The sequence below is a fragment of the Zootoca vivipara genome, chromosome Z1 (genome assembly GCF_965207765.1).
Source record: "Zootoca vivipara chromosome Z1, rZooViv2.hap1.1, whole genome shotgun sequence".
NCBI lineage: Eukaryota > Metazoa > Chordata > Lepidosauria > Squamata > Lacertidae > Zootoca > Zootoca vivipara.
The window spans coordinates 64,551,030-64,577,327 of NC_142583.1; the positions used below are offsets into that span (position 1 = coordinate 64,551,030).

The 26,298-nt window shown below is 44.5% G+C and overlaps 1 protein-coding gene across 1 annotated transcript in view; it reads right to left on the reverse strand.

Annotated features, from left to right (window-relative positions):
• Positions 1–26,298, reverse strand: part of FRAS1 (Fraser extracellular matrix complex subunit 1) — a 328,899-nt gene that overhangs the window by 83,298 nt on the left and 219,303 nt on the right. Inside the window, exons 26-31 of the mRNA XM_060278390.2 lie at positions 25,499–25,769; positions 24,238–24,322; positions 21,649–21,975; positions 9,444–9,594; positions 4,475–4,653; positions 1,962–2,078 (exon numbers count right to left, since the gene is read on the reverse strand). Of these exons, the coding sequence (XP_060134373.2) occupies positions 1,962–2,078; positions 4,475–4,653; positions 9,444–9,594; positions 21,649–21,975; positions 24,238–24,322; positions 25,499–25,769 (1,130 nt within the window). The remainder of the gene's footprint in view (positions 1–1,961; positions 2,079–4,474; positions 4,654–9,443; positions 9,595–21,648; positions 21,976–24,237; positions 24,323–25,498; positions 25,770–26,298) is intronic.

Genomic DNA, 26,298 nt, shown 5'->3' on the forward strand with positions numbered 1-26,298 from the left:
GCCATAAAGCCCCAGAAATGTTCTGAACAACCAATACCTCTATCATTATTATTTTTTTGCTTTATAAAAGGATCAAAATCAAGTCACCATAGCATGGCGCAAATAGTCATTCCCACACAGCTGAAAGCTGAGCTGTACAAAATGCTTTTATCTTCAGCTCTTGAAGAGGAACTTTAGATGAGCGACTCGGTGTCAGAGGCTGGACTGAGGAGAAGTGGTGGGAACCGTCACTCCCCCCTTTTCCTGAACCTTCCCAAGGGCAGGACGACAGTATTGATTTAGAACAATGGTTCGCAGAGGGGCATAGTCCAGAGGGGAAAAGCTGGGAAATACTGGGTGAGGAACAGTTAGAAGAGGAAACACCAAGAGAGAAACAGCTGGCAGATTCAGTGTCTTTGGACAGCATTCCTGACCCCCCCTTTCACCCAAGACAAGACGGGCTTTGAGAGTGATAGAACAGAGAGCGCAGTGGCAACAAGCTAAGATTACCCGACGTATGAGTAACGTAGATTAATGGGGACAGAGGGGGTGAACCTTTACTGGAAGCAACGTCATTTCTAGAAAAGATATACATTCCTTCGTCTCTTGCTGTGATTATTAAAGAAACTTACGGGTAAGAACACTTATTCCGCTTGATTTGCTTATTTACTGCCACTGATTCCCCGAAGCCTGACACATGGGGACTCTTGGAGATGCCAACCAGGCCCCATGGAACTGTTTTTCATGGGACCTGGTGCACTACCAACACCGACTCTGCAGGTAGTGCTTTTATACTAATATATGGCCCAAGCCCATCTCTCAGAGCCACTTTTGCTTTCAGCTGCTAGCTCCACCCATTTGGCATAATAAGGAGCAAGCAGAATGTCTCATGGGAAATGAGTACTTCAACACATACAACAATAGCCTCTCAGAGTGTAAGTCTGCTGGCCACAGATAGGAGTGCTCCTTGGCCAAAGGGTTGTGGCTCAACTGTTTGAATATCAGCTTTGCATGGAGAAGGTCTCAGGTTCAATTAGTGGTACCTCTCGGTAGGGCTGGGAGAGTCTCCAGTCTGAAACCCTGGAGAACCACTGCCAGTCAGTGTAAGGCCAGGGTTTCCCAAACAAAGGTTTTTGGACTACAGTTCCCATTATCCCTGACCATTGGTCCTGTTGGCTAGAGATGATGGGGGTTGTAGTCCAACAATAGCTGGAGACCCAAGTTTGGGAAACCCTGGTGCAGACAATAGTGAGTTAGATAGACCACTAGTCTGACGCAATATAAGGCAGACCTATGATGACGCGGGTGGCACTCTGGGTTAAACCACAGAGCCTAGGGCTTGCCGATCAGAAGTTTGGCGGTTCAAATCCCCGCGATGGGGTGAGCTCCCGTTGCTCAGACCCAGCTCCTGCCAACCTAGCAGTTCAAAAGCACGTCAAAGTGCAAGTAGATCAAAAGGTACTGCTCTGGCGCGAAGGTAAACGGTGTTTCCGTGAGCTGCTCTGGTTCACCAGAAGCGGCTTAGTCATGCTGGACAAACACCGGCTCCCTCGGCCAGTAAAGCAAGATGAGTGCCGCAACCCCATAGTCGTCTGCGACTGGACCTATGATAACTAATCCACATGGGGTCTGCAATGGGGCAGGCAGGGGGAGAAACAGAGGCACCCTAAATGGCACCCTGGCTACATTCTAGACATTCTTTTGCAACCATTCACTTTAAGTAACCTGAAAATCAGTTTAGGATCATGTGGAGTTAAGTTACACAACCAGGGATTTGTTTTAATATTTCCTGAACTAACAGTGCAATCTTATAAATATCTACTCAGAAGCTCCCTGGAATTCAATGGAACTTACTGCCTGGTGACCAGATACTGGATTGCAGCTTTAGTTGCGGAAAATTCTTTACCAGTGAATTTAAAAAAAACTAGGAAATGCAGAGGAGCAACTTCTTTTCACTGTTTCTTGCCTTGGGTTGGACTTACGGTCATGTGGAAAGAAGAGCCCAGGGAGATCATGGGGGACTCTGGGGTGTGTGGCAGGATGGCAATGTTGAGCAAGTGCGTCTCCAGATGGGCTTGTGGGGCGACAGCACTAGAGACCTGCAAATGTGGAATCACAGAAATGAATAAGGATTTTTTTTACACATCGTAACAAACAGGTGCAATGGCTGCCTTCTAAGGTTTATTGCATAATCTGTGCATCTCCAAAAGTTGCCTTAAAAACAACAACAACCCTCTGCCTTGTTTCCTACAGGCTAAACACTCATTCTGTTTTTGTTTAAAATAATTTTTATTGAATTTTACACACAAAAAAATACAAAAAAGAAAATATTGCAACAATCTTATTTCTTCAATATTCCTCACTTATATATAAAAAACAACGAAGATAAAAATAAAAAATAGAAAAAGAAAGAAAAAGAGAAAAATGAAAAAAAAAATCAACTTCAATTCTAAACATTTCGGACTTCCTCGTACCCCTTTCTTGAGTTCTCAATAATTCATTAATTGTTGCAGTTTCCAATTCTAGCCACCCTTTCTTTCTTCCCAAATATAACTTCTTTTTAACCATTAACCCTTCACATTTCACATTGCCTTTTTTACCCAATATTCTCTACCCTTTTACCCAGAAATATTCCAACTTAATTATCCAATTCTTTTACCCCCTTTTTATTCCCGCTTAGCAAACTAAATCTACCCCCTTTCCTTGGAATCAATGTCTCCAGAAGTTACAGCCAGCTTCTAATACATTCCAAATTCAGACCATTTTTTATCAGTCCATATAAATATATACAATTCTCATTCACCCCACTCCTGCTCTGTCCCATTCTGTACAGGAAGAACATACAGTACAAATAAACCAATTCATAGTCTTTTCTTAACAAACACACCATTGTTGTGTTGTTGTGTTGTGTTGTGTTGTTGCACTCCTTAGAACAGGCTTCCTCAAACTCGGCCCTCCAGATGTTTTGAGACTACAATTCCCATCATCCCTGACCACTGGTCCTGCTAGCTAGGGATCATGGGAGTTGTAGGCCAAAAACATCTGGAGGGCCGAGTTTGAGGAAGCCTGCCTTAGAAGATTATTGGGGGTCCCTTGATGACATCAATTATGAACTTCCCTGCGAGTCAGCTTACTGATTTTCTTCTGTGAAGCACATCAAAAAGGGAGCATTGGGATGCTCCAGAACACACTCTCCATTCATGTAAGGCAATCATGAGGTCCCAAAGGCTTGGCCAGAGTGCCATTCTCAGGATGCGACAACAACAACAACAACAACAACAACAACAACAACAATATTGCAGCTCAGAATTTCCAACTGTATTCTCTTGAGCAAGACAATGTGCTCAGAATGTTGCAGCATGGAATATCTGTGGGGACATGGATAATTTCCCTCTCGCGAATGGGAACAGCCAAATGTTTTATCAACGGGACCATGGGAAACAGCAACATAAAAAAAATATCCAACAAGTAAATAATAAATACATAAATTGACTTGTGGGATCCATTTTTATTAGAGGTGACTGGAAGCACAGTTCCCTGAACGCTAACAAAAAAATAATTCATCTGCATTTCCTCTGCAGCGCCAACCCCATTCATCAGGAAGCCAGCAGATGGATTATTGTTTTGCGGTAGGATAGAGCTAGATGTGGCTTCTCTCCCCTGGCACAATTTACCGTACAATTATGGCCCCGGCAGCAAGGTGCTACAGCAAGGAAAACAGCACCCCTCAGTCATGCAAAATGCATGCAAGTTAACAGCAACACAGCCATTAAATTAAAGATTAGCTTGTTCAACATCCGGCACTTCAACACTTCCTCATTATCACTTATGTTAATTACCTCAGAAATTACTTTAATTGCCTCCCGAGTGCTACCGTAATAGCTTCTATGCGGTGAGGCAAACGTACAAAACATGGTGCACAAGCATTCGAGTTAGCTAAGTCTTTCAGGAGAGCGTTAAACCTAATGAGAGGGGCCTTGTTGAGAAACACAACTTGGCATTAAAAAATAAATAAATCATATCCTGGGAAAGAAGCCTGATAGTAACACGGTTCTATGCCTGCAGGGACTAGGGCTGGGCGATATATCGATATAACATCCAAAACCAGTTTGAAATCCATATTGTGATATTGGTTTCATAATTTATGACCTGGCAATAAATCGCGAATATCATGATGTGTGTGTGTGTGTGTGTGTGTGTGTGTGTGTGTGTGCTTTGTAAAAAGCACAATGTGGGGGAAACCGTGAAGCCAGCCAGCGCCTCTTCATAGCTCCACCCTTATTTCAAACATTGTGATATATCGGGAATATGGCAATGTTCCATTGGTGATGCACCACAATGCTGAAAACCAGATATCGCCCAGCCCTAGCAGGGACCTTTGCCAACAACTTTGAGGAATCTGACAAGTGGGACCGATGCCGTGGTTGGCAAGCGGGCAGGAAAGCAGTTCTGCGAGGGATTAAATAAGCAAGGAGTTTGGTGACGCATAACATGCCTGGAAGCGAAAGGAGTCGCTCTCTGTCTCAGATCCGGAGTGCCTGTACCAGATCACGCCTTCGTTGATGTCTCGCTGTGTGAACGAGGTGGTTGGTGTGGCTCCTCTTCCATCAGGGAGAGGCTGCCATACTGGCCCGGGGTCATCTGCCGGCATCGGGACCAGAAACACCACTTCGCCTGAGGAGGGAGAGATGAAATGAAGAGGGAGGTGGCCTTTCAAGCGGCGATTGTCAGGAATGACCAGGACGCCAACAAGGAACTTGCAGCTTGGATGCATATGTTGGTACCAGTGTTACAGTCTTTTGAGCATCAGCCAAGTGCATTTGCATTTGCCATAGCATTTGCGTTGTTGCCATTGTCGACAAAGAAAATAAAAAGAATGCAGAACTATACTGATACAAAATCTTATACCACTTGTTCTTCTCCCGTTGAAAAGTTAGTTCCGCTTATTTTAATGGGTGAAAGGGAATTAAAAAGCACAATGTTATCATAGCTCAGTCGGTAGAGCATGAGATTCTTAATCTCAGGGTTGTGGGTTCAAGTCCCACTTTGGGCAAAAGATTCCTGCATTGCAGGGGGTTGGACTAGATCTACAATTCTCCCCATTCTAAAGGCAGGTGTATAACGCTCACCTTTCTATAGATTTCTTTGTTTTCTAATAAGTCAGTTTAGTTAACCACTCTGGCATTTTAAAGGGTTTTTGTTGCCTCTCTGTCTACTTTTAAGTTTTTACACCCTTTCCTATTGCCTCTTGGTCTACAAAAGGCTATGATTGCAATGGGTTTTTCTGTTTTATATGTTCACTGCCCTGGAATCCATTGAATTTGGGGGGCGGGGGGTTTAGAAATATTTCAAACCACTGAGAAAAGGAGAAAAGTGCCCGCAGGACATGTTCACGCCTTGCTGGATTTCAAGGCCTGCCTTGCAAGTAACGCCGGCTGAAGCATCGTACATTAATCCTTTGTAACATGTACATCTAACAAATATAGCGATCTCTACAAAAACACCAGATGTTGCTTATGCTCTCTCTTCCAATGAAAGAGGACTTTTCGAAGACAGTCCCAGGGAAGCGAGACGATAGTTAAGCAAATCCAAGGGCAGCTTCAGACAATGCAGAAGAGCAGTAGCAGCTGAACAAGCAATATCTGCAAGCCCCACACATTTGAATATGGGAGGTGGGGGACAATTGGACACCAAAAGGGCGACCATCTTCAGGCCCTGTTGGCGGGTGTGGCGAGATACACCGGTAAAGGGTCCCCGGACGTTTGACGGTCTATTGACCCAATACCTCCCTCGCCTATTTCTTCCCCTTGCTGCCACCAACCAGTAAATCTGTGTATTGGTACACAATTGATTTGAACTCAGTCAGATGAACAAAACAATTAAGTTTATTTGATGTGAAGATCTTACAAGCATATCAATTCTTATTGGTTTCTCAATTATGTTTACTTTAAGCTTAACCTTTAGTCTTCGTTCCCCCCCCCTTGTCCTTCCTGACTGAAATTCTCTTCTTAACTCTTATAGATTCTGCCCCGCCGCTCACCTCGCTAGCTTCTCTAACCCTCTATTTCAAAATCCTTTCTACCTCTCTCATCAAATCCACCTCAACTCAACTCTTTAACTCCTTTTTCTCCCCCTCCTGTCTGCCTGCTTCTCCTTATATACCCCTGCTTCTGCCTGGAGAGCTCCCATTGGCCGTTTACCTCCCTGGCAACTTAACTCTTTCTAGACCCCTAGAGGTGAAATGCCACAGAGGGCTTCCCAGAAGCAGCTGACCCAACTGGCCAGTGTCGGAAACAAGACAGGAAAAAAGGTCAACCTTTTCATTTGATCCAACAGAGCTCCTCTTACATTCTTGTCACTGGGGGTGGAGATGCAAAACATCTCCTGCTCATGATGCAGGAAAACATGACCAGCCAAAGGCATATAAAGGAATGTGGATTCACTCTGCGATTCTTCCCCACAAGGTTGTGGAGCAGCCTGGCTATCTGGCTGAGAGTTGGATTTAAGTTCCACGAAATCAGGCAGTAAAGGGGAAAGGCTAAGGCCGAGGGTTGACCGGGTGTTGGGGGAGGCAGATCTCACCTGACCTCTGAGTGAAGAGGCTATACTAGCATCACTCCCTCGATTTCCAAAGTTCAGGGGATGAGTGCATTGGGTTAATGTTATGTACATAAAATGGCATCACCTGAACACTAGAGGAAAGTATCTGCAGACCCTGCAGATTTGCAGAAGCACATAGAATCATCGAATTGAGGAGTTGGCCTACTTGGGAGGAGGCCCAGTTGAGGAATAGGAATGGGTGGCCTAACTGCACACAACCTCTCAGCCTCTGCCAAGCCTCTGCCAAGCAGTGAGGGAACCGCCAGAAGGCCCTTGGAGCTGGACCTCAGTGAGCGGGCTGGACGATGGTGGTTGAGATGTTCCTTCATGTATACAGGGTATACTAGCATGCTAAGCCCTTGCTTTCTCCTCAGACCTGGCTCAGACCTCAGAAAGCGGAACCGACCTCTCAGACACTCCTGTTGAGGTTGTTCGATTTTGTATTTATGAGGCCGGAGAGGGCTCAGCAACACCGAAAGCTTTGTCAAACCTGCACTCCTTCGGCATTATTACAGACGTTGGGACAGCTCTCAAGAGAAATCCCATCACGCTGACAATAATATTGGGATTCAATATTAGTGCCGCTGCCTGCAGCTGTCCTCTGGGTTGCTGATGGGACGCGGGCACTGAGGCCTGTAATCTATTTTGACACCGGAGTTACAGATTCCATTACGCTGACAGTTTGGAGGCCACTGCCTTGCGGCCCATGTTTGTGCTCCTGGCAGATCGAGTCCCATCGGGACTTCCGCGATGTCTATTTAATATCTAACTGCTGCATTATTTAAAATGCATACATCTCAATTAAATAAACCCACACACCCAAGCCAATCTGGCATGTAATTGATACTTCCTCTGTACGTTTCCCAGCCTTTGTGAAATCACACTGCGGTAGCTAAATTTAGCTGGAATCATTACCGGGATGGGGGGGTTAGGGCATTGACCGTTAGTAATAATAATGATCTCTCTCTTTCTCTATTGTAAGACTTGGGGGAGTTGGCGAAGAGAAGCTTACTGGAGCCAGAAGTGTTGTTGGCTGCCTTAATGGTCGTCGTGAAGTGGGCAAACACCTCCCTTGTTAGATAAATAACACAAAACGACTAGGAAATAGTTACAGGAAATAGAAGACTCCTCTGAAAGGGCTGTAGCTCAGCAAAAGAGCACATGTTTTCCATGTGGACAGTCTCAAGGTTCAATCTCTAGCTTCTCCAAATAGATCATGGAAAAACCTACCAGAGAGGAATGGCAGATCAAGTTGATGAATTATTATGACAAAACGGCTAAAATGACCAGAAGAATCAGAAATCAGAAAGACCAAAATTTTAATAAGGAATGGGGGGAATTTATAATTCATCTTAAAAACCATTGTAAATAGTTAAAATCGTTAGTAGGATTGGAATTACACTTGTAATTAAATGGTGAATTTTGGACACAATGAGGAGGTAAAAGATTTGGATTATAGGAGGAAATTATTAACAATAGGACCCACAAAAGGGAGGAGGGAAGTCCAGGAGATTCTCTGGAATCTTGTTTCTACCTATATCTGAAACTCTGGAGAGCCACTTCCATGGTTTAGACCAGAGATGGGCAACGTTTTTGGTCCTGTGGTTTGCCTGCAGTATTATTTTAGAAAAAGCATGCCCTCACTGTCTGTCTGTCTGTCTGTCTGTCTGTCTGTCTGTCTGTCACTCATAAGGGGGAATGTTTCTCCTAAGATGGTACCTTGCTGCCATATTTGACATAAAAACAATGCAAGTGGGTGGAGTTAAGTTTTTCTCAGGGTAGATCCATTGGGTCTGAAACTGGTTACACAGCCCAGCGTTCAAATTTCTACAGCATCATGAAGCTTTGAGGTTGGGCCAACTGATTTCTCTTTCTCAGCTGAGCCTAACTCACAGGGTTGTGGTTAGGTTAAAGTAGCCCGCAACAAAGCACACCATCCTGGGCTCTGTTGAGAAGAGGTGGGGATACCAATGTAAACTTCAGCAAACCATCTTCTGCTTCACATCTCATTTAAATGGGCCATCTCTAGAGACCTCCCAACATGCTGGGAAAAGAGGGAATCTGGGGGTTGTCTATAGGCCACACATTATTTAAAAAAACACACCCTGCTTTCTGTGCTTCCCTAAAGTTTATTTATTCAAGTCCTAAAAAGAATGTATCACAGGAAAAAAAGAAAAACCTAAGTATTTCTGATGACTTCCAAGTTCAGGGGTTTTCATCTACTTACTCCTGTCCTGAAGCAATAACTTCCCTTGTTTGTGTCATCAATTAGTTGTCGAGGAGATAATTGGGACGATACAAGGAGAGGAATTATAACTTCAGAAAGAGAACAGGCTCTGGGAAAATAAGAACCCCTGAGGATAAGATTGCTGTCTTTTACAATAATGCTTCTCGTTCATACTAATTAGCAGAGAGACCCCATCAACAGCACAAGGCCTCTGCTAAAGTCACTTCGACTGCGGCGGTTTTATACGTGAGCTCTCTCTCTCTCTGCCAGCAGTTGCTTTAAACAGCATCTGGTTTGTTACACACACACACACAGCAAGAAAGCTGTCAGGATAAACCGGCTCCATTAGTAGACGTGGAGCTGTTTCCTGGATTTTGGCTTTTTAACTGAGAAACCTAAGGCAGAGGTGAAGAAATCTGCAGGAATATCAAAGGAAGCTTCAGTGGAAAAGGTTAGTGAAAATTCTCAGGCACCTCCTGCAGACCTCTGTGTTGCCACCTAATTTTATCTAAAATGAAGTTCGAGGCAAAATGTTCTGCTCAAGCAAGGTAGCCCTGGCAATTTCAGGAAAAGGGAAGCTGATTTTTCGTGAGGTTCGCTAGATTCTTCAGGGCGGTTTCATACACCCGCCGCTTACCGTATCGTGGCTGATCTCTAATTGTGTAGACGATCGCGGAATCGCTGACCCCTGGCACCTCAGCTTGCAGAATTCTGTTGGTGATTTGCAGCATCCCTCCCTCCGGGACCCACACCATCGAGCTAGCAACTAATCGCGGCAGCCCATTGCTCTGGGAAGAGGACAGAAAGAGACCACAGTCATAAAATGCTGACCAACAGGAAACATATTTCGAAGACACGAATAAGGCTGGCCATCTTACAGCAGGCGGTATTATTAGAAGTCAAACCGAAAACCTGAACCAGCCAACCACTTACTTTTTTTCTCAGGGATGAGGAACCCTTTTTCAATCCAAGGGCCACATTCCCTTCTCAGCAACCTTCCGGGGGCCAGAAAAGTGGGTGGGTGTAAATTTTTCCTTTGTAAAATAGGCTGGGTTCTACATACACTCTCACCCGCCTTGGTATCCTCCTCGCAGACAAGCAAGGGTTATTATCAGAGTTCAATGACATATTCCATCCAGGTAAAAACGTCCGGGGTGCGAAGCAGAACCGCTGGGGGTGTGGCTTGGAGAGAGGGGGTGTGGCTAAGAGTCCTGAGGGCCAGACAGAGATGGAGGGCCATGTTCAGCTCCTGAGCCTTAGGTCCCCCACCCCTGCAGGTAGGTGTCAGGAGTCTTGATTTGGGGAGACCAGGGATTTGGGGAAAGAGCACAACCACCTTAAATACTGAGGAACAATCTTAGTAGGAACATCTCAGGGGTCCCTGGGAGTGGGAAGGTGGCCCCAGTGTGCTCATTAAAATAGGTAGCTAAAGGCTGCTGCTGTTAGATTTTTCTAAAGCTGTTGTTTTAAAATGTTTTAAAATCTAATATGTTAGTTTTGATTTTTGTATTTGCCTTTGTGGGGTGGAGGGTTGGTTAGGGGCTTTTGTTGGGGGTATATTTTTTATTAGTCTGTATACATTAGTATTGCGAATTGTCTTAATTATTTTTATGATGTATTTTGTGCTTTTATGCTGTGACTTTGTGTTGTAAAACGCCCTGAGACCCACGGGTATAGGGATGTATATAAATTTTAAATAATAATAATAATAAAGTAACAATAACAATAATGTTATGGTAATAAAATAAATATGTAATAATAATAATAATAATAATAATAATACTGTTAAGCAGAACAGAACATTAAAGAAAATTCTTTTGCTGCAGAATCCACTTTAGTAGCAGGCATTTCACAGAGAGTGGACCTCTTGAAAACGTGAAGAAGATTTTCAGAATTATTACATCAAGGGAGAAACCAGAGTCTGGATGTGCTTTGAAGTCCTGTAAGCATGTAGGATCAAAAAGCTGCTTTGCTTAAGCATCAAGGAATGCTCGTAAGTATATATGTATTTTTTAAAAGTCCAAGGAGTTTCTAGATTGACTCCATCTTATATGTGGAAGCAGTCCTGAGGGCCAGGGAGAGAGGTTTGGAGGGCCACGTTGGGCCTGAGGGACCCCACATACAACTGTAGGCGTAAAGGACTCTCTCCTCAGTACAACTTCCCTTGCTCCCCTCCACAAATCTAAAAGGGACTAGGATTTCATCAGTGGAGAGTTTGCTTTTATTCCTCCTAAATGGACAAAAGGAAGAAATCACCCCCCCTTCCGTCCTTATCTAATCTTTTTCCAGTCATTTTTGAAACAACATTCCTTCTTGGCAGCCTTTGATGCTTTAATCCAGGGGTCCCCAGACTGTGGCCCAGGGGCCGGATATGGCCCGAAGGCCTAATTTATCCGGCCCCGCCACCTGCTGCCGCTGCCCGCTCTTCCCGGCACGGCACGGCACGGCACGGCACGGCACGGCACGGCTGCCCACTTCTGGGTCAAAGGAGGACCGGAAATAGCTAGCATGCATGCGCAAGTGTCATTTCCAGTGTACTTCTGGGTCGGAGGCCCGTGTGCATGCGCACAAGCTATTTCCAGTGCTCCTGCGACCCGGAAGTGCATCAAAAATAGCATGTGTGCATGCGTATGGGGGCGCGATCCCACGCCCTCCGGCCCACCAAGCGATCGGCACTTCGGGCACTGGCCCGAAGCGTGGTAAGTTTGGAAACCCCTGCTTTAATCCAACAAATAAATAAAAGTTAAGGAGGCTATTATTATTATTATTATTATTATTATTATTATTATTATTATTATTATTATTTGCAGGTAGGTAGCCATGTTGGTCTGCCGTCGAAACAAAATAAAAATAAAATAGAAAAATTACTTCCAGTAGCACCTTAGAGACCAACTAAGTTTGTCATTACCAACTAAGGGACCCAGGTGGCGCTGTGGGTTAAACCACTGAGCCTAGGGCTTGCTGATGAGAAGGTCGGCGATTCGAATCCCTGCAAAGGGGTGAGCTCCCGTTGCTCGGTCCCAGCTCCTGCCCACCTAGCAGTTTGAAAGCACATCAAAGTGCAAGTAGATAAATAGGGACCGCTCCAGGGGGAAGGTAAACGGCATTTCCGTGCGCTGCTCTGGTTCGCCAGAAGCAGCTTTGTCATGCTGGCCACATGACCCGGAAGCTGTCTGCGGACAAACGCCGGTTCCCTCGGCCTATAGCGCGAGATGAGCGCCGCAACCCCAGAGTCGGACACGACTGGACCTGATGGTCAGGGGCGCCTTTAAGTTTGTCATTGGTGTGAGCTTTCGTGTGCAAGCACACTTTTTCAGATGCACATGGAAGCTCATGCCAATAACAAACTTAGTTGGTCTCTAAGGTGCTACTGGAAGTAATTTTTCTATTTTATTACTACTACTACTACTACTACTACTACTACTACTACTCATTTCATACTCATTTAAGAATGGAATCCCAAAGCAGTTTACAACACATTAAAACATCAATTAAAACAATCCAGAATAAAAAAATTGCTGAAGAAAGTCCAATATAAAATATAAATTAACTGGAAACTAAAATATTATCTTTAAGATTTCAAAATAAAACATTACAAAGGGGGTCAACTACAGAATGCACATTTAACGCAGCAAACTTAACAACAACAATTATCCTAAACGCTTCAAAAGAAAAGGAAGTCAAATGTAAAATGCACATTTTAAATGGCACAATTACCAAGAGAACAAACTATTATCATAAGCATAGAATAGATCTGCTGCTGCCAAGATTGCCAACCCTCCAAACTTATTACTTATGATTCACCAGTTCTAAGCCAGCTTTGTTAAAAATCAGGCAGGATTTGGTGTCAGCAATTTACAATGGAAGTATCTGAACTCAGATACTGGATATGAACTTAGAACTGGATATGGAAGAACTGATTGGTTCAAAATTGGGAAAGGAGTACGACAAGGTTGTATATTGTCTCCCTGCTTATTTAACTTATATGCAGAATTCATCATGCGAAAGGCTGGACTAGATGAATCCCAAGCCGGAATTAAGATTGCCGGAAGAAATATCAACAACCTCAGATAAGCAGATGACACAACCTTGATGGCAGAAAGTGAGGAGGAATTAAAGAACCTTTTAATGAGGGTGAAAGAGGAGAGCGCAAAATATGGTCTGAAGCTCAACATCAAAAAAACCAAGATCATGGCCACTGGTCCCATCACCTCCTGGCAAATAGAAGGGGAAGAAATGGAGGCAGTGAGAGATTTTACTTTCTTGGGCTCCTTGATCACTGCAGATGGTGACAGCAGTCACGAAATTAAAAGACGCCTGCTTCTCGGGAGAAAAGCAATGACAAACCTAGACAGCATCTTAAAAAGCAGAGACATCACCTTGCCTACAAAGGTCCATATAGTTAAAGCTATGGTTTTCCCTGTAGTGATGTATGGAAGTGAGAGCTGGACCATAAAGAAGGCTGATCGCCGAAGAATTGATGCTTTTGAATTATGGTGCTGGAGGAGACTCTTGAGAGTCCCATGGACTGCAAGAAGATCAAACCTATCCATTCTGAAGGAAATCAGCCCTGAGTGCTCACTGGAAGGACAGATCCTGAAGCTGAGGCTCCAATACTTTGGCCACATCATGAGAAGAGAAGACTCCCTGGAAAAGACCCTGATGTTGGGAAAGATGGAGGGCACTAGGAGAAGGGGACGACAGAGGACAAGATGGTTGGACAGTGTTCTCGAAGCTACGAATATGAGTTTGACCAAACTGCGGGAGGCAGTGGAAGACAGGAGTGCCTGGCGTGCTATGGTCCATGGGGTCACAAAGAGTCGGACACGACTAAACGACTAAACAACAACAATCTGAACTCAGCAGCAAAATCTCTAACACTCTACAAACAGGTTCCACATTAATTCCTGCATGTCCAGCTTGATGCTGCCTTTACAGCTGATGTCATCAACCTTTTCAGAGCTGAGAGCACTTTTGAAGTTTTGAGCAAGTGATGTGGGTGAAATCGCTCCACTCGCTTCTTGCCCTCCTTCCCCAGATCAGCCCTCTCCACCCCCATCCTCCGAGGCAAGATGGCATTTTGATCCACTGCTTCTTCCTTCCCCAGAAGCAAACATAGCCTAGCTTGCTCCAGAAGAAAGCCTTGCCCAAACTTTTACAAGCCCTAAGCGGGCTGTGAGCTGCAGAATCAGAGGATCACGAAACAGCACCCAGGACAACTGGTTTTCATCTCTGTCTCGGATCCTCAGAGAATCACAAGCCCAGGCCACTGCCATTTCCGAAACTGCCACCAGGGCTCAATGCAGTGAAAAAGCAACAACAACTCAGGTAGACCAGATGTTCCCATTTGGCATGGCAGCTTCAAAGGTAAAGGTAAAGGGACCCCTGACCATTAGGTCCAGTCGTGACCGACTCTGGGGTTGCGGCGCTCATCTTGCGTTATTGGCTGAGGGAGCCGGCGTATAGCTTCCAGGCCATGTGGCCAGCATGACAAAGCCGCTTCTGGTGAACCAGAGCAGCACATGGAAACGCCGTTTACCTTCCCGCCGGAGCGGTACCTATTTATCTACTTGCACTTTGATGTGCTTTCGAACTGCTAGGTTGGCAGGAGCTGGGACCAAGCAATGGGAGCTCACCCCGTCGCAGGGATTCGAACCGCCAACCTTCTGATCAGCAAGCCCTAAGCTCAGTGGTTGCCCTAATTTAAAAAGATCAGTCTGAAGACTGGGGTAAAGCACTGAAACCGCTGAGAGAAGATATTGTAAAACTCACCCAAATGTCTCAGACATTTCCACAACAGATAATGAAGCAATGGAACTCAGCAAGAAGAACAGAACTACAGTCAAACCTCAGATCTCGAATGCCTCCATTTTGGAACATTTCGGTTCCCGAACGCCGAAAACCTGGAAGTAAATGCTCCAGTTTCCAAACGTTTTTCGGAAGTCGAATGTCTGACATGGCTTCCGCTTGAGTGCAAGAAGCACATGCAACCAATTGAAAGCCGCACCTCAGTTGTCGAACATTTCGGAAACCGAACGGGCTTCTGGAATGGATTATGTTGGACAACCGAGGTTTGACTGCATGATGAAAAATGTATTTTAAAAAACACTCTGACATCAAACTGCAGTTCAAGGATGTGCAGAATCAGGACTGTCACCAGAATTTACGCCTCTGAGAGTCTCTGGGGAACTTTGGAGACACCAACCTACGTGAAGCTTTTGTGTCCTGGATAAAGAAAACACTTCCTGGCGCCATTATACAAGCCAGCCATTTTGAGAGGATGCACAGAGCACTCCATCCAAAAATTTTAAAAAATGGTGAGACACTGTTGTTCGCTTGGGCTCCTCCATAATTAAAAATGACTTAATTCAAAAGTTCAGAACACTGAGAAGAAATGTAACAGAAAATTCAACAATAAACATCTACCAGGATCTCTGCACAAGAACGCGGCAACGCAGCTGTGAACTTTGCACCACGGTAGTCCATGAAACAGGCATAAGGTTGCTGCCCATTCAAACTCCCAATAATTTATGAAGGAGTAACGAAAGACGCTTCCACACAACTGGAGGTGTTTTTTTTAATAAAAAAAATCACTGAATCAACTGGGACTGCAACCAAATGAAGACAAACAGCTGGGAGAAGTAGGCAGTGGAGAGAGAAATTCAAAGGAGGAGACTGGCAGCAAATAAAAAAGGAAGAAAAAAAAGAAAAAAAGACACCTGCAAAAAAAAAAATCCTCAACAACAACAGCAAAAACAGCACACAGGTGGCTTCTTCGCTGCCTACTGAAATTACCAACTATAAAATTGTTTCAGTAGCACCTTAAAGACCAACTAAGTTTTTATTTTGGTATGAGCTTTCGTGTGCATGCACACTTCTTCAGATAGGTATCTGAAGAAGTGTGCATGCACACGAAAGCTCATACCAAAATAAAAACTTAGTTGGTCTTTAAGGTGCTACTGAAGGAATTTTTTTATTTTACTTCGATCCAGACCAACACGGCTACCTACCTGTAACTATAAAATTGTTGTTGTTGTTGTTTAGTCGTGTCCGACTCTTCATGACCCCATGGACCAGAGCACGCCAGGCACTCCTGTCTTCCACTGCCTCCAAATTCATGTTGGTAGCTTCGAGAACACTTGTCCAACCATCTCGTCCTCTGTCGTCCCCTTCTCCTTGTGCCCTCCATCTTTCCCAGCATCAGGGTCTTTTCCAGGGAGTCTTCTCTTCTCATGAGGTGGCCAAAGTATTGGAGCCTCAGCTTAAGGATCTGCCCTTCCAGTGAGCACTCAGGGCTGATTTCCTTCAGAATGGATAGGTTTGATCTTCTTGCAGTCCATGGACTCTCAAGAGTCTCCTCCTCCAACACCATAATTCAAAAGCCTTCTTTATGGTCCAGCTCTCACCAGATGAGTGTGACAGATGACAGACTCCCAGCTGTTTGTCTTCATTTGGCTGCAGTCCCAGTTGATTCAGTGATTCAACCACGTCTAATGATTTTCAAACCTCATCTCTTAATCTTACATTTGTTATCCTGACTATTACTTTTAATAATCCGTAACTTAAAATCCATTCTCATAAATCTTTTCTGCAATATTTCATATAGTTCTCCTTACAAAACTTCTTGTAGGCCTACAAGTGTAGTCAACTGGTTACAATTGTCTTTCAGATAACTTGTATATTTACTCCAATCTTTCAGGAATTTCTGGTCCCACTGGTTTCGAATTCTCCCTGTCATCTTATCCAATTCTGCATAATCCAAAAAATCTATTAAATTTTATTCATGCAAACAAGAGACCTCAGCTACATCATAAAAACCCTTTACAGAGCCAAGAGAGAAGGGTGTATAAAGATTATGCTCACTTAAAGGATATCCTTTTGATTTTACAAGGCTCAGACCAGGCCCCTGGTTAAAAAGGGATGATGGAGGTCAAGACTTTATGTGTTCCCTTTTCAGAAAATGGACAAGACACTAGAAGGCATTATTAATCCCCTTTTAAAATAAAATAAAAAATAGATTTGACCATATGGGAAAAAATGGAGACTGCAGCTCTGCACACGCTTTGGGGTATTTTCCCCACACGCAACAAATGAAAGGCCATTTTCGTTCACCTCCGGGAAAAAGAACTCTGCACATGACCCAAGCTGTTTCAAGCACCAACAAAAAGTGGGGGGGGGAGCCCTGCTTGAGTTTTGCAAAGATTTTGGAAGTGCTGCTCTCCTAAAACCTCGATTGCTTTCAGACCCAAGCAGCTGAAAACATTCCTCACAGCAGAAAAGCATCCAACATAGATTAAACATTCTCAGTTTCTGTCGGCACTCTTTTTTTGTTGGTGCCTTTACGATAATGCGTTTTTATATGGCTGTTTAAAAAAAGGTTGTTTTTTTTATATAAAAAAAGATATATTAGACTTCAAGCTGAAATTCTACAAATGCCCTTTCAAATCAGGGCATACCACACTGAAATTGTTCAGCCTTTCATTCTAATAAGGTGCATGTTCACAGATAAGGAGCGTGAGTAAAAGGAGGCCTCCAGCTAGGGTTATACCAGCGTCCATAACACCACTTGGATAACAACCAAGAAGAAGAGGAGGGAGGGAGGGAAGAAAGAAATCTTCTTTTATGTATGTCTAGACGCCGCTTCTCCAGAAATAAACCTGGCATCTGGTTTGTCTCCCAAGGCTATTGTGGAAAGGTGATAATTAGGCTAAGACAGAAACTGGGTCTTTGCCAGCCCTACCTCACACTAAATCCTCTAGGGGTTTTCCGTGGCTCTCAAACCAGCGGTATCTTTTGCTCTTTTCCCCCAAACGCTTGCAAAGTGGGATTCAGAAAATAATGAGACAAGGGAGTGTGAAATTGCCTAATAAAGCAAATTATATTCCGCAATCCACCTTCATCATTGTTTGTTAACAAAACCCGAGCGATCAACAGAAGGCGGGGAAATAATGCTCTCGACGCCTTAGAATCAAACACCCACCAGTTTGTTGTCTCGTGGGGAAACTGAGATGTGAAAGGCGAGGGATTTATACGATCTGGAGAGAAACCGAAGGATATGAAACTGAGATACGAAAGCTAGGAGCCAAATGACACCTTAAACCTAGGTTATGGGTGCAACAACGGAATGTCTAGATGCACTTTTTCTATAACAAGGATACAAAGCTGAAAATGAACAAACTGCACCTGCAATATTATGTTCATTTTTCACATGGTCTAGTCCTTCCCCTGCTCACCCCCCTAATATTCTTAAGAGGGTCTCTTTCCCAGTCTTCAGGGAGTAGCTGGAAGTGGGGAGGCAGAAAAAGGGCCACCTTTCCTTCCACTCTGCAGTGTTAATCTGAAATCTTAGGTGCAAGTACTGTGCCCAGAGATCAGAAACTGCTCATGCGAATGAAATTCCCCGTCGCAAAATGTGCTTAGAACAATGGGAGTTTCGATGGCATCAGATGCACTCAGTGGCTGTGGTTACATGTCCCAGTAAACCATGGCTTGCCGTGCATGAGCGGATTGCACTAGCTCTACTCCTCCTCACTAGCCCTGGGGAGAAATAAACCACAACCCCCAGTTTAGCATTATGTACAGCTTGGCAATCGTGGTATGCTTCGCTCCAAGGTTTGTTGCATTGGCTTACCCATCATGGTTTGCTTGGAGTGAAACGAGAGAAGATCCCGGGCTCTAAGCCAGGGATTTTGGCTCGTTTCATTCCCACACTAGTGGGATGAAGCAAGGCAGCCCAGGCAGGTGTGCTTCAACCATGGTTCACGAAGGTTTGTGAGCTGGACCAGTGCCATGGTACACAATCTGGGAGCAAATGAAGGTTCCTTGGGGAAAGCAGGGCAGTTTTCCTTGAGATACCTGGCAATGAATGGTTTCTGTGTCACATTGTTGCCTGTAATTATTTGACTAGTGCAGATGAATCTTAACCCATTTCTGGAGGGAGTCACCTCTGGTCCCCCAAAAGACTGGTGCCATAAAGCCACACAAGCAAAAGATCGTGGCTAGGAATATCTCCTTTTGCAAGGAAATTAAAAGCAGAACTGGAAATCATATAGCCCAGGTGATGCACAAACGTCTGGAATGATAATGTGCAGTTTTGGCAACTCTGTCTCAAAAAGGAGACAGCCGAGCTGGATAAGAGGGGTGGTGTGGGTGGAAATGGCTATGGGATGGAGCAGAAGGAAAGGCAGAATGGAGATGGAACAGCAAGTTGAAAGCCCAGACCAACCCTTGGGCTAGTTGTACGCAAGATGCTAGGCAGGTGGAGCTGGCTGAGAGCAGATTGAGGTTGGTGAGGCCATTGTTACTAAGGAAGCAGCCATCATTGGTAAGACAAAAGATGTTGCTTCTTTTTTGGGGGGGGAGGGGGTAGACATTAAGGAAGGAGGGATATGCTGGAGGTATTATCCAAGGATTAGAGCAGGCATAGGCAAACTCGGCCCTCCAGATGTTTTGGGACTAGAACACCCATCACCCCTACCTAATAGGACCAGTGGTCAGGGATGATGGGAATTGTAGTCTCAAAACATCTGGAGGGCCGAGTTTGCCTATGGCTGGATTAGAGTGCAGTTTGAAGTATAAAAACTCAACAAACAAAACAAAACCATAACAAACAAAAACAATACCCTTCTCACAGTTTAAAAGGCCATTGATTGCTTAATTAGTCAAAGGCTGGAGAGGCTAAAAGAGAATATTCCCAGGTCAGCCCTGGATCTGCAAAATACAAAGCCCCCTCACCCCCCCCTCATAAAAACAGGGCTCGAAACTGCAACAGTGGTGCAAAAAGAGTGTACAGTGAGAAATTGCTGTTCTTCGACTCTAGAACTTGACACCATCCCACAAGGCTGAGCAGCAGATTCTGGACAAACAGAAGGACACACATTTAAATGCAAATCACAATTACTAATTGTATGGGATTCACTGGCACCAGCTAGCTTAGGGTGGGTTTTTGAAATCATTAGGCAGGATAAGCAGCAAGTTCTGAAAGATAAAATTGGAGCTTCCCTACTCAAAAGCAGTATACCACTATTTTTCAGAATATCAGGGAGTTCCCAAAGGTTCTCTGGCTAGCTACTGCTGGAGACAAGAGTTGACTTTTGAGGAAGAACATGGAACACTTCTCACTGACAAGTACATTGGGTTCTGCTGTGTTACAGCATGCCCAAATTGCACAAGAATCACTCTGTGCCATTAAGGGCTTTACAAACATGCAGAGCGAGAACAATCCATGCCTCTTGCACATGCGAGGCCTCTCGAGTTCAAGGTTTGGCAGACGATGAAAGCCGAGCCCCACCTTGCATTGCTTGCTAGCGAGCCACAAAGTCCAACTGACAAGTTACTACAAACCAGTGCCAGCTGTGCATGCAATGGGGGGTTCCCCAACACACACACACACACACACACACACACACACACACACACACACCTCTTTTTTCTTTGCATGGGTTTCTGTTCAACAAGGTGATTGTAAGTCTTATAATAATAATTTATAATAATTTATTATTTATACCCCGCCCATCTGGTTGGGTTTCCCTAGCCACTCTGGGCGGCTTCCAACCAAATATTAAAAACAGTACAGCATCAAACATTAAAAACTTCCCTAAACAGGGCCACCTTCAGTTGTCTTCTAAAAGTAAAATAGTTGCTTATTGCCTTGACATCTTCTGGGAGGGCATTCCACAGGACGGGTGCCACTACCGAGAAGGCCCTCTGTCTGGTTCCCTGTAACCTCACTTCTCGCAATGAGGGAACCGGCAGAAGGCCCTCGGTGCTGGATCTCAGTGTCCGGGCTGAATGATGGGGGTGGAGACGCTCCTTCAGGTATACAGGACCGAGGCCCACTAGGGCTTTAAAGGTCAGTACCAACACTTTGAATTGTGCTCGGAAATATACTGGGAACCAGTGTAGATCTCTCAGGACCGGTGTTATGTGGTCCCGGCAGCCACTCCCAGTCACTAGTCTAGCTGTTGCATTCTGGATTAATTGCAGTTTCCGGGTCATCTTCAAAGGTAGCCCCACATAGAGTGCATTGCAGTAGTCCAAGCGGGAGATAACTAGAGCATGCACCACTCTGGCGAGACAGTCCGCGGGAAGGTAGGGTCTCAGCCTGCGTACCAGATGGAGCTGGTAGACAGCCGCCCTGGACACAGAATTAACCTGCACCTCTATGGACAACTGTGAGTCCAAAATGACTCCCAGGCTGCGCACCTGGTCCTTCAGGGGCACAGTTACCCCATTCAGGACCAGGGGGTCCTCCACACCTGCCCGCCTCCTGTCCAGTACTTCTGTCTTGTCAGGATTCAACCTCACTCTGTTAGCCACCATCCACCCTCCAACTGCCTCCAGGCCCTCACACAGGCACTTCAGGTAAGTCTTATTACCTGAAGTCCAAATGACAGCCCAGGAACACCAGAAAAAAGACACACACAGCAATCACAAGGCAGGCTACAGCCACCTCCCCTAAAATATGGCAGTATTTATTCCCTAGCTAAAATTGATGAAATAAAGGCCTGAAAGATGCTTAAATGCCATCTACCTGATGCCACCCCAAATTGTCAATACCATTAAGCTCCTTAGCAGGAATGTGTTTGACCACAGGCGATCGAATGCACCTTAATATGCAAAATTCCATCCATGCAGAAAGCTAGTTCTAGTTTTCAATGTGCATGGAGATATAAGATTATCTAGATCTAGATACACACCATGTTCTGGCTGCTCCCCTATAGTGTGAAATAAGCCCCACTTAACCCAATAGGATTTAATTCTGAGTAAACGGACACAGAGTTACACAGTGCATTTATGGCATAGGAACACTCTATGGGGATTTCCCCACTCATGGCACTTACTTTCGGTGCAATTTTGATGTGGAAGAGTATATTCTGAAAGTGATACCCATCGCTTGCCTGCAGAACCGCAGTGTCTTCCGAACTGTAAGATCCATCGTGGATGTAAAGCACAAATCCCTGCAAGAGGTCATCAAGGTGGAAAAGATTCATCGGCAGCCATGTGTCCCCAGAAAGCTTGGCTAGCTGCCCGTGTTTCGGAGGGTCTAAAACAGCCAGCGTCACATCCTCAGGATTATCACTGTCTCGAATATCCAGCAAAAGGTTGGTGATGGCTCCAGCTTCCCCTTGGCCAAGAATGAGGGCTTCGTTCCTTAGAACGTAGGGAGCCTGAAATATAAAGACAGCGTTCAGTTCCTTGCTTGCCGTAGAGCATGGGTAGGCAAACTAAGGCCCGGGGGGCCGGATACGGCCCAATCGCCTTCTAAATCCAGCCCATGGACGGTCCGGGAATCAGCATGTTTTTACATGAGTAGAATGTGTGCTTTTATTTAAAATGCATCTCCGGGTTATTTGTGGGACATAGGAATTCGTTCATTTCCTCCCCTTCAAAATATAGGCAAGCCCCCCCCCCAAGGTCTGAGGGACAGTGGACTAGCCCCCTGCTGAAAAAGCTTGCTGACCCCTAGTCTATGGTTTAAACCCATTGCCACAAAATCACAGCTGTACCAACAACAGCTCATTTCCACGGCCTGTGTAAATTTGTGACCACAGATGCACTTACTTGTTTTACATAATAAAAAAATTCCTTCCAGCAGCACCTTAGAGACCAACTAAGTTTGCCATTGGTATGAGCTTTCGTGTGCATGCACACTTCTTCAGTTACACTGAAACAGAAGTCACCAGACCCTTATATATAGTGAGAGGGTGGGGAGGGAGTATTACTCAGTAGGGTGGTGGGAATGGGTGATTGGCTGATAGGTGTGGTAAACCTGTTGACGACTGACGACTGCAATTGGTCTTATAGGAAAAAGCAAGGGGTGAGATAGCTAAAAATAGCTTTATCATGTACAATGAGATAATAATCCAATGTCTCTATTCAGACCAGGTCTCTCCATGGTTTTAATAGAGGCATTGGGTTCTTATCTCATTATACATGATAAAGCTATTTTGCAGTCGTTAACAGCACTGTATAATAAGGGGTAAACAAACCAGAAGTGGAAGTTGGGGGAAGCCCAGGAAGGAGGGGAAGAGGTAATGTAACATAAATGTTATTGATATGGGATGTATGTAATGATAGAAAAAGAAAAGCGAATAAAAAGTTAATTAAAAAAAAGGGATATTGGTCCATTTTGCTCAGTGTTGGCAGCATCTAATAGTGTATGTTAGCAAGCAACTTGTCTGCCTAACTTAGATGCCGGTGTTTCAGCCTGAGAGCTGTGTTGGTTACTTTCCTACCCGATCCTGAACATTAAACAAGGCACCGAGAGCCCTGAAATCTAAGAGGCTACTAAAGGAAAGAATTAAAAAGGAACTAATAAACACTCATTGAAAAGGCTGATGAATCAAACTTCTTCAGCTAGATAGCAAGGGTCAGCACCTCAAGGTCTCGCTTGGACTGGTGGAAATAACACATTACTGTATGAAGGGCACACATTGAGGTTATTGCTAACAAATCTCCTGAAGGGAGAGGCTTAGTTTAGAACCATGAAATTGGAGCTGAAGAGAAGGGAAAGAGCGCTAAATCCAGAAGGCAGGAAAGCGCAAGAATATTGGGGATGGGAGCCACGCAGAACAAAGAAACCCTATTCCTTAGGTACCAGAATCATTTGGTGTTAAAGCCAATGGAGGACACAGCCAATTCATCCCAGTTCAGCTCTTGTATTTGTTTTGTTTACTATCCTTTTACATTGCTCATTTACATTATGTTAACATGCTTTCACTGTTTTCATACTTTGAAGAAAGGCGTAGAAAGCTTCCTTACACCAGGCAAAGCTATTTCTTCATGTAGACCTGGTATTGTCTACCTTGGCTGCAAGCAACTCCCCAAAACATCAGAAAGAAAGAATTTCCCAACTCCCTGATCTTTTTAGCAGGAGGTGCCAGGTATTGACAACCACTGAGCTATGCTTCACACTCTAATGATGGGGTTATTAGTGGAGTTGTTCTTGCTGACCTTCATGAAGACTAGAGACATGGGTTGTTGTTTTTGGCTTTTAAAAACACAACACCTCGTTTCTCAGGATGTGAAATCCTGATAGCCAACACTCAAGTTTCTGCACAACTCTACAGTGGTGTGGTAGAGTTATGGAATACATGACATTCTTGGTGGAGGGGGAAAGGAATATTTAAAAAGCAGGGGAACTGGGATGGGGGGGGGAGGAGATGATCACTAGTCCCCCTCTGTTCTGTGATTAATTCAGTTTCACCCTGGCCTACTGCCCCAAAGGACCAACCATCTACATAAAATGGACAAGGAGCAGGGAGTAATGCAACAATGGAAGATAACAAAACTTCCTAAATGCCTGGAAAGGAGGGCTAACCATTAAATGGGAAGCTTTGTGGCCTGGAGACAAACCGGGGATCCAATATAGATCTGGATACATATTTTCCCTTCACATTTTTGAAAAATATATACAGATCATAGCTTACCCTTGTTGATTGTGCTTGAACAGTGAATGTTTCTGGTTCAGAGAAGTACTGTTGATGGCTGATCTTTAGGGAAAACTGCCCATTCCTACATGAACGCCCAAAGAAGGTTATATAAATAGATGTTGCTTTTGGGTAGGAATACAGGTGCACAGCTTGATCCATCAACTACAGCAGAGGAGTTGTACAATTTTTAAAAAGAATGCTTTAAAAAGGTGCTAAACCTTTTTTGATCGGTGATAATAGCAGACTAGAAAGTATCAACCTTGGAAGTATTCATTCTGATCTGTCAGTGACATTGCCAGCGAGTGGTTGCTATTCTGCACTTTACAGAGCAATTTCCCGTCACATTTCTTACTGGACTTTTTGCAGCTAGAAAAAGGATGGGATGATTGCCCTTGAAAGTGAGAGATAACAGCCAAATTTTGTTGGAACAAACAGCCCATCTGGAAGAGCCCCTTGTTACCACAGCCCAAAATGGCTCTGCCATAGCACCTTCAAGGCTGCATGCGTATACTGAGATTTCACCAAGCACTGCTGTCGTATTTTCAAGCCTCCCGCCTCAAAAAGAAATGAGTCTTGAAGACCAGAAACTTGCATGTTTTAAAATAAAAACTGCAATTCTTAGACCACTGCAGTCTGTACGTAGACCAGTCTCAATTTCTGCACTTGTGCCCCAATCATATATCTGGTGGTATCACTTCAATTCTAATCTTTCCCTTCCTCTCTTTATTATTATTATTATTACTACTACTACCACTACTATTAAAATTTGAATACAGCCGTATACCCATAGATCTCAGGGTGGTTCACAACATAAAATTACTATATTAAAAAAAACCCAAAATACATAATAAAAATAGCAAAGACAACCTGATAATCCACCCTTCCACAACACATCAGCCAAAGGCCTGGATAAAGAGGTACGTTTTCACCCGGTGCCTCAAGGTGTATAATGAAGGCACCAGGCGAATCTCCCTGGGGAGAACATACCATAAGCGGGGAGCCACTGCAGAAAAGGCCCATTCTTGTGTTGCCACCCTCTGGACCTCTCACAGAGAAGGCACACGAAGAAGGGCCTCAGAAGATGATCTCAGGGTCCGGGTAAGTTCATATGGAGAGAGGGGGTCCTTGAGGTATTGCAGCTCCTGCCCCACCCATCCAAACAAACAGATGTAGAGCAACTTTCCCATGCTATTCGGAAGTACCCTTGGATAACTTCCTGGCACTGACAGCAAGAAATGTAAGGAAGCAGCAAAATCACCTGGATTTCTTCTTATCATGCATGAAACGAACTCTCTGCCCCTTCACATCTTCCACGGTGAAACGGTCGCCCTGGCTCAACTCTGTCTCTTTCCCATTTGCCACAGTCAGTAGTCTGCCATTGGTGGGGGGGTCAGCCACATGAAACAAGAAGCCTTCTCCATCGCTAACAGGGCCTTGCAACTCCAGGATGGAGAGGTCAAGGGGCTTCACCTCACCAATTCCTACCTGGAGTGAACCATTTGCCCTGAGAACAGGAATTTGCATGACAGCTAAACCAAAACAAACAAACAAAACAAAACCCAGTTAATATATAGACCTCAGCCTTTATTTCGCTGAAGATTTCCATGCAGCTTTTACAGTGCAGCTAACAGAAGTTGCAAAACTGGCCACAATGCTTCCCCTTCAGCCCAGCCCAGCCCTGCCCATCTGCAACACAAAAAATACACAATGCCTTATGTCCCATTTTTAAAAGGGGGAAAAATCCAGCAGTTTTCTAGATCTCTCTTCAACCTTAAGTGAAATACATAGGTTCGTAGCGGTAGAGAACCCCAGAAAAGAGAAAGATGGAGGTTTTTATAGTCCCAAAGCCACTAATTTTAGGTAATACACCAGGAAGTTATAGGTTTGAAAGTTCTGGTGCCTTTTATCAAAGATCCCCTTGCCCACACTTCTGTATATATACAGCACACATATATTGAACTGCAATTCCCATGGTTCAATGAGGTTGATAAAGAGAAATGGATCTGTCTGTTAAATCAGATTGTCTGTGGTGTTGATTGATTGATTGATTGATTGATT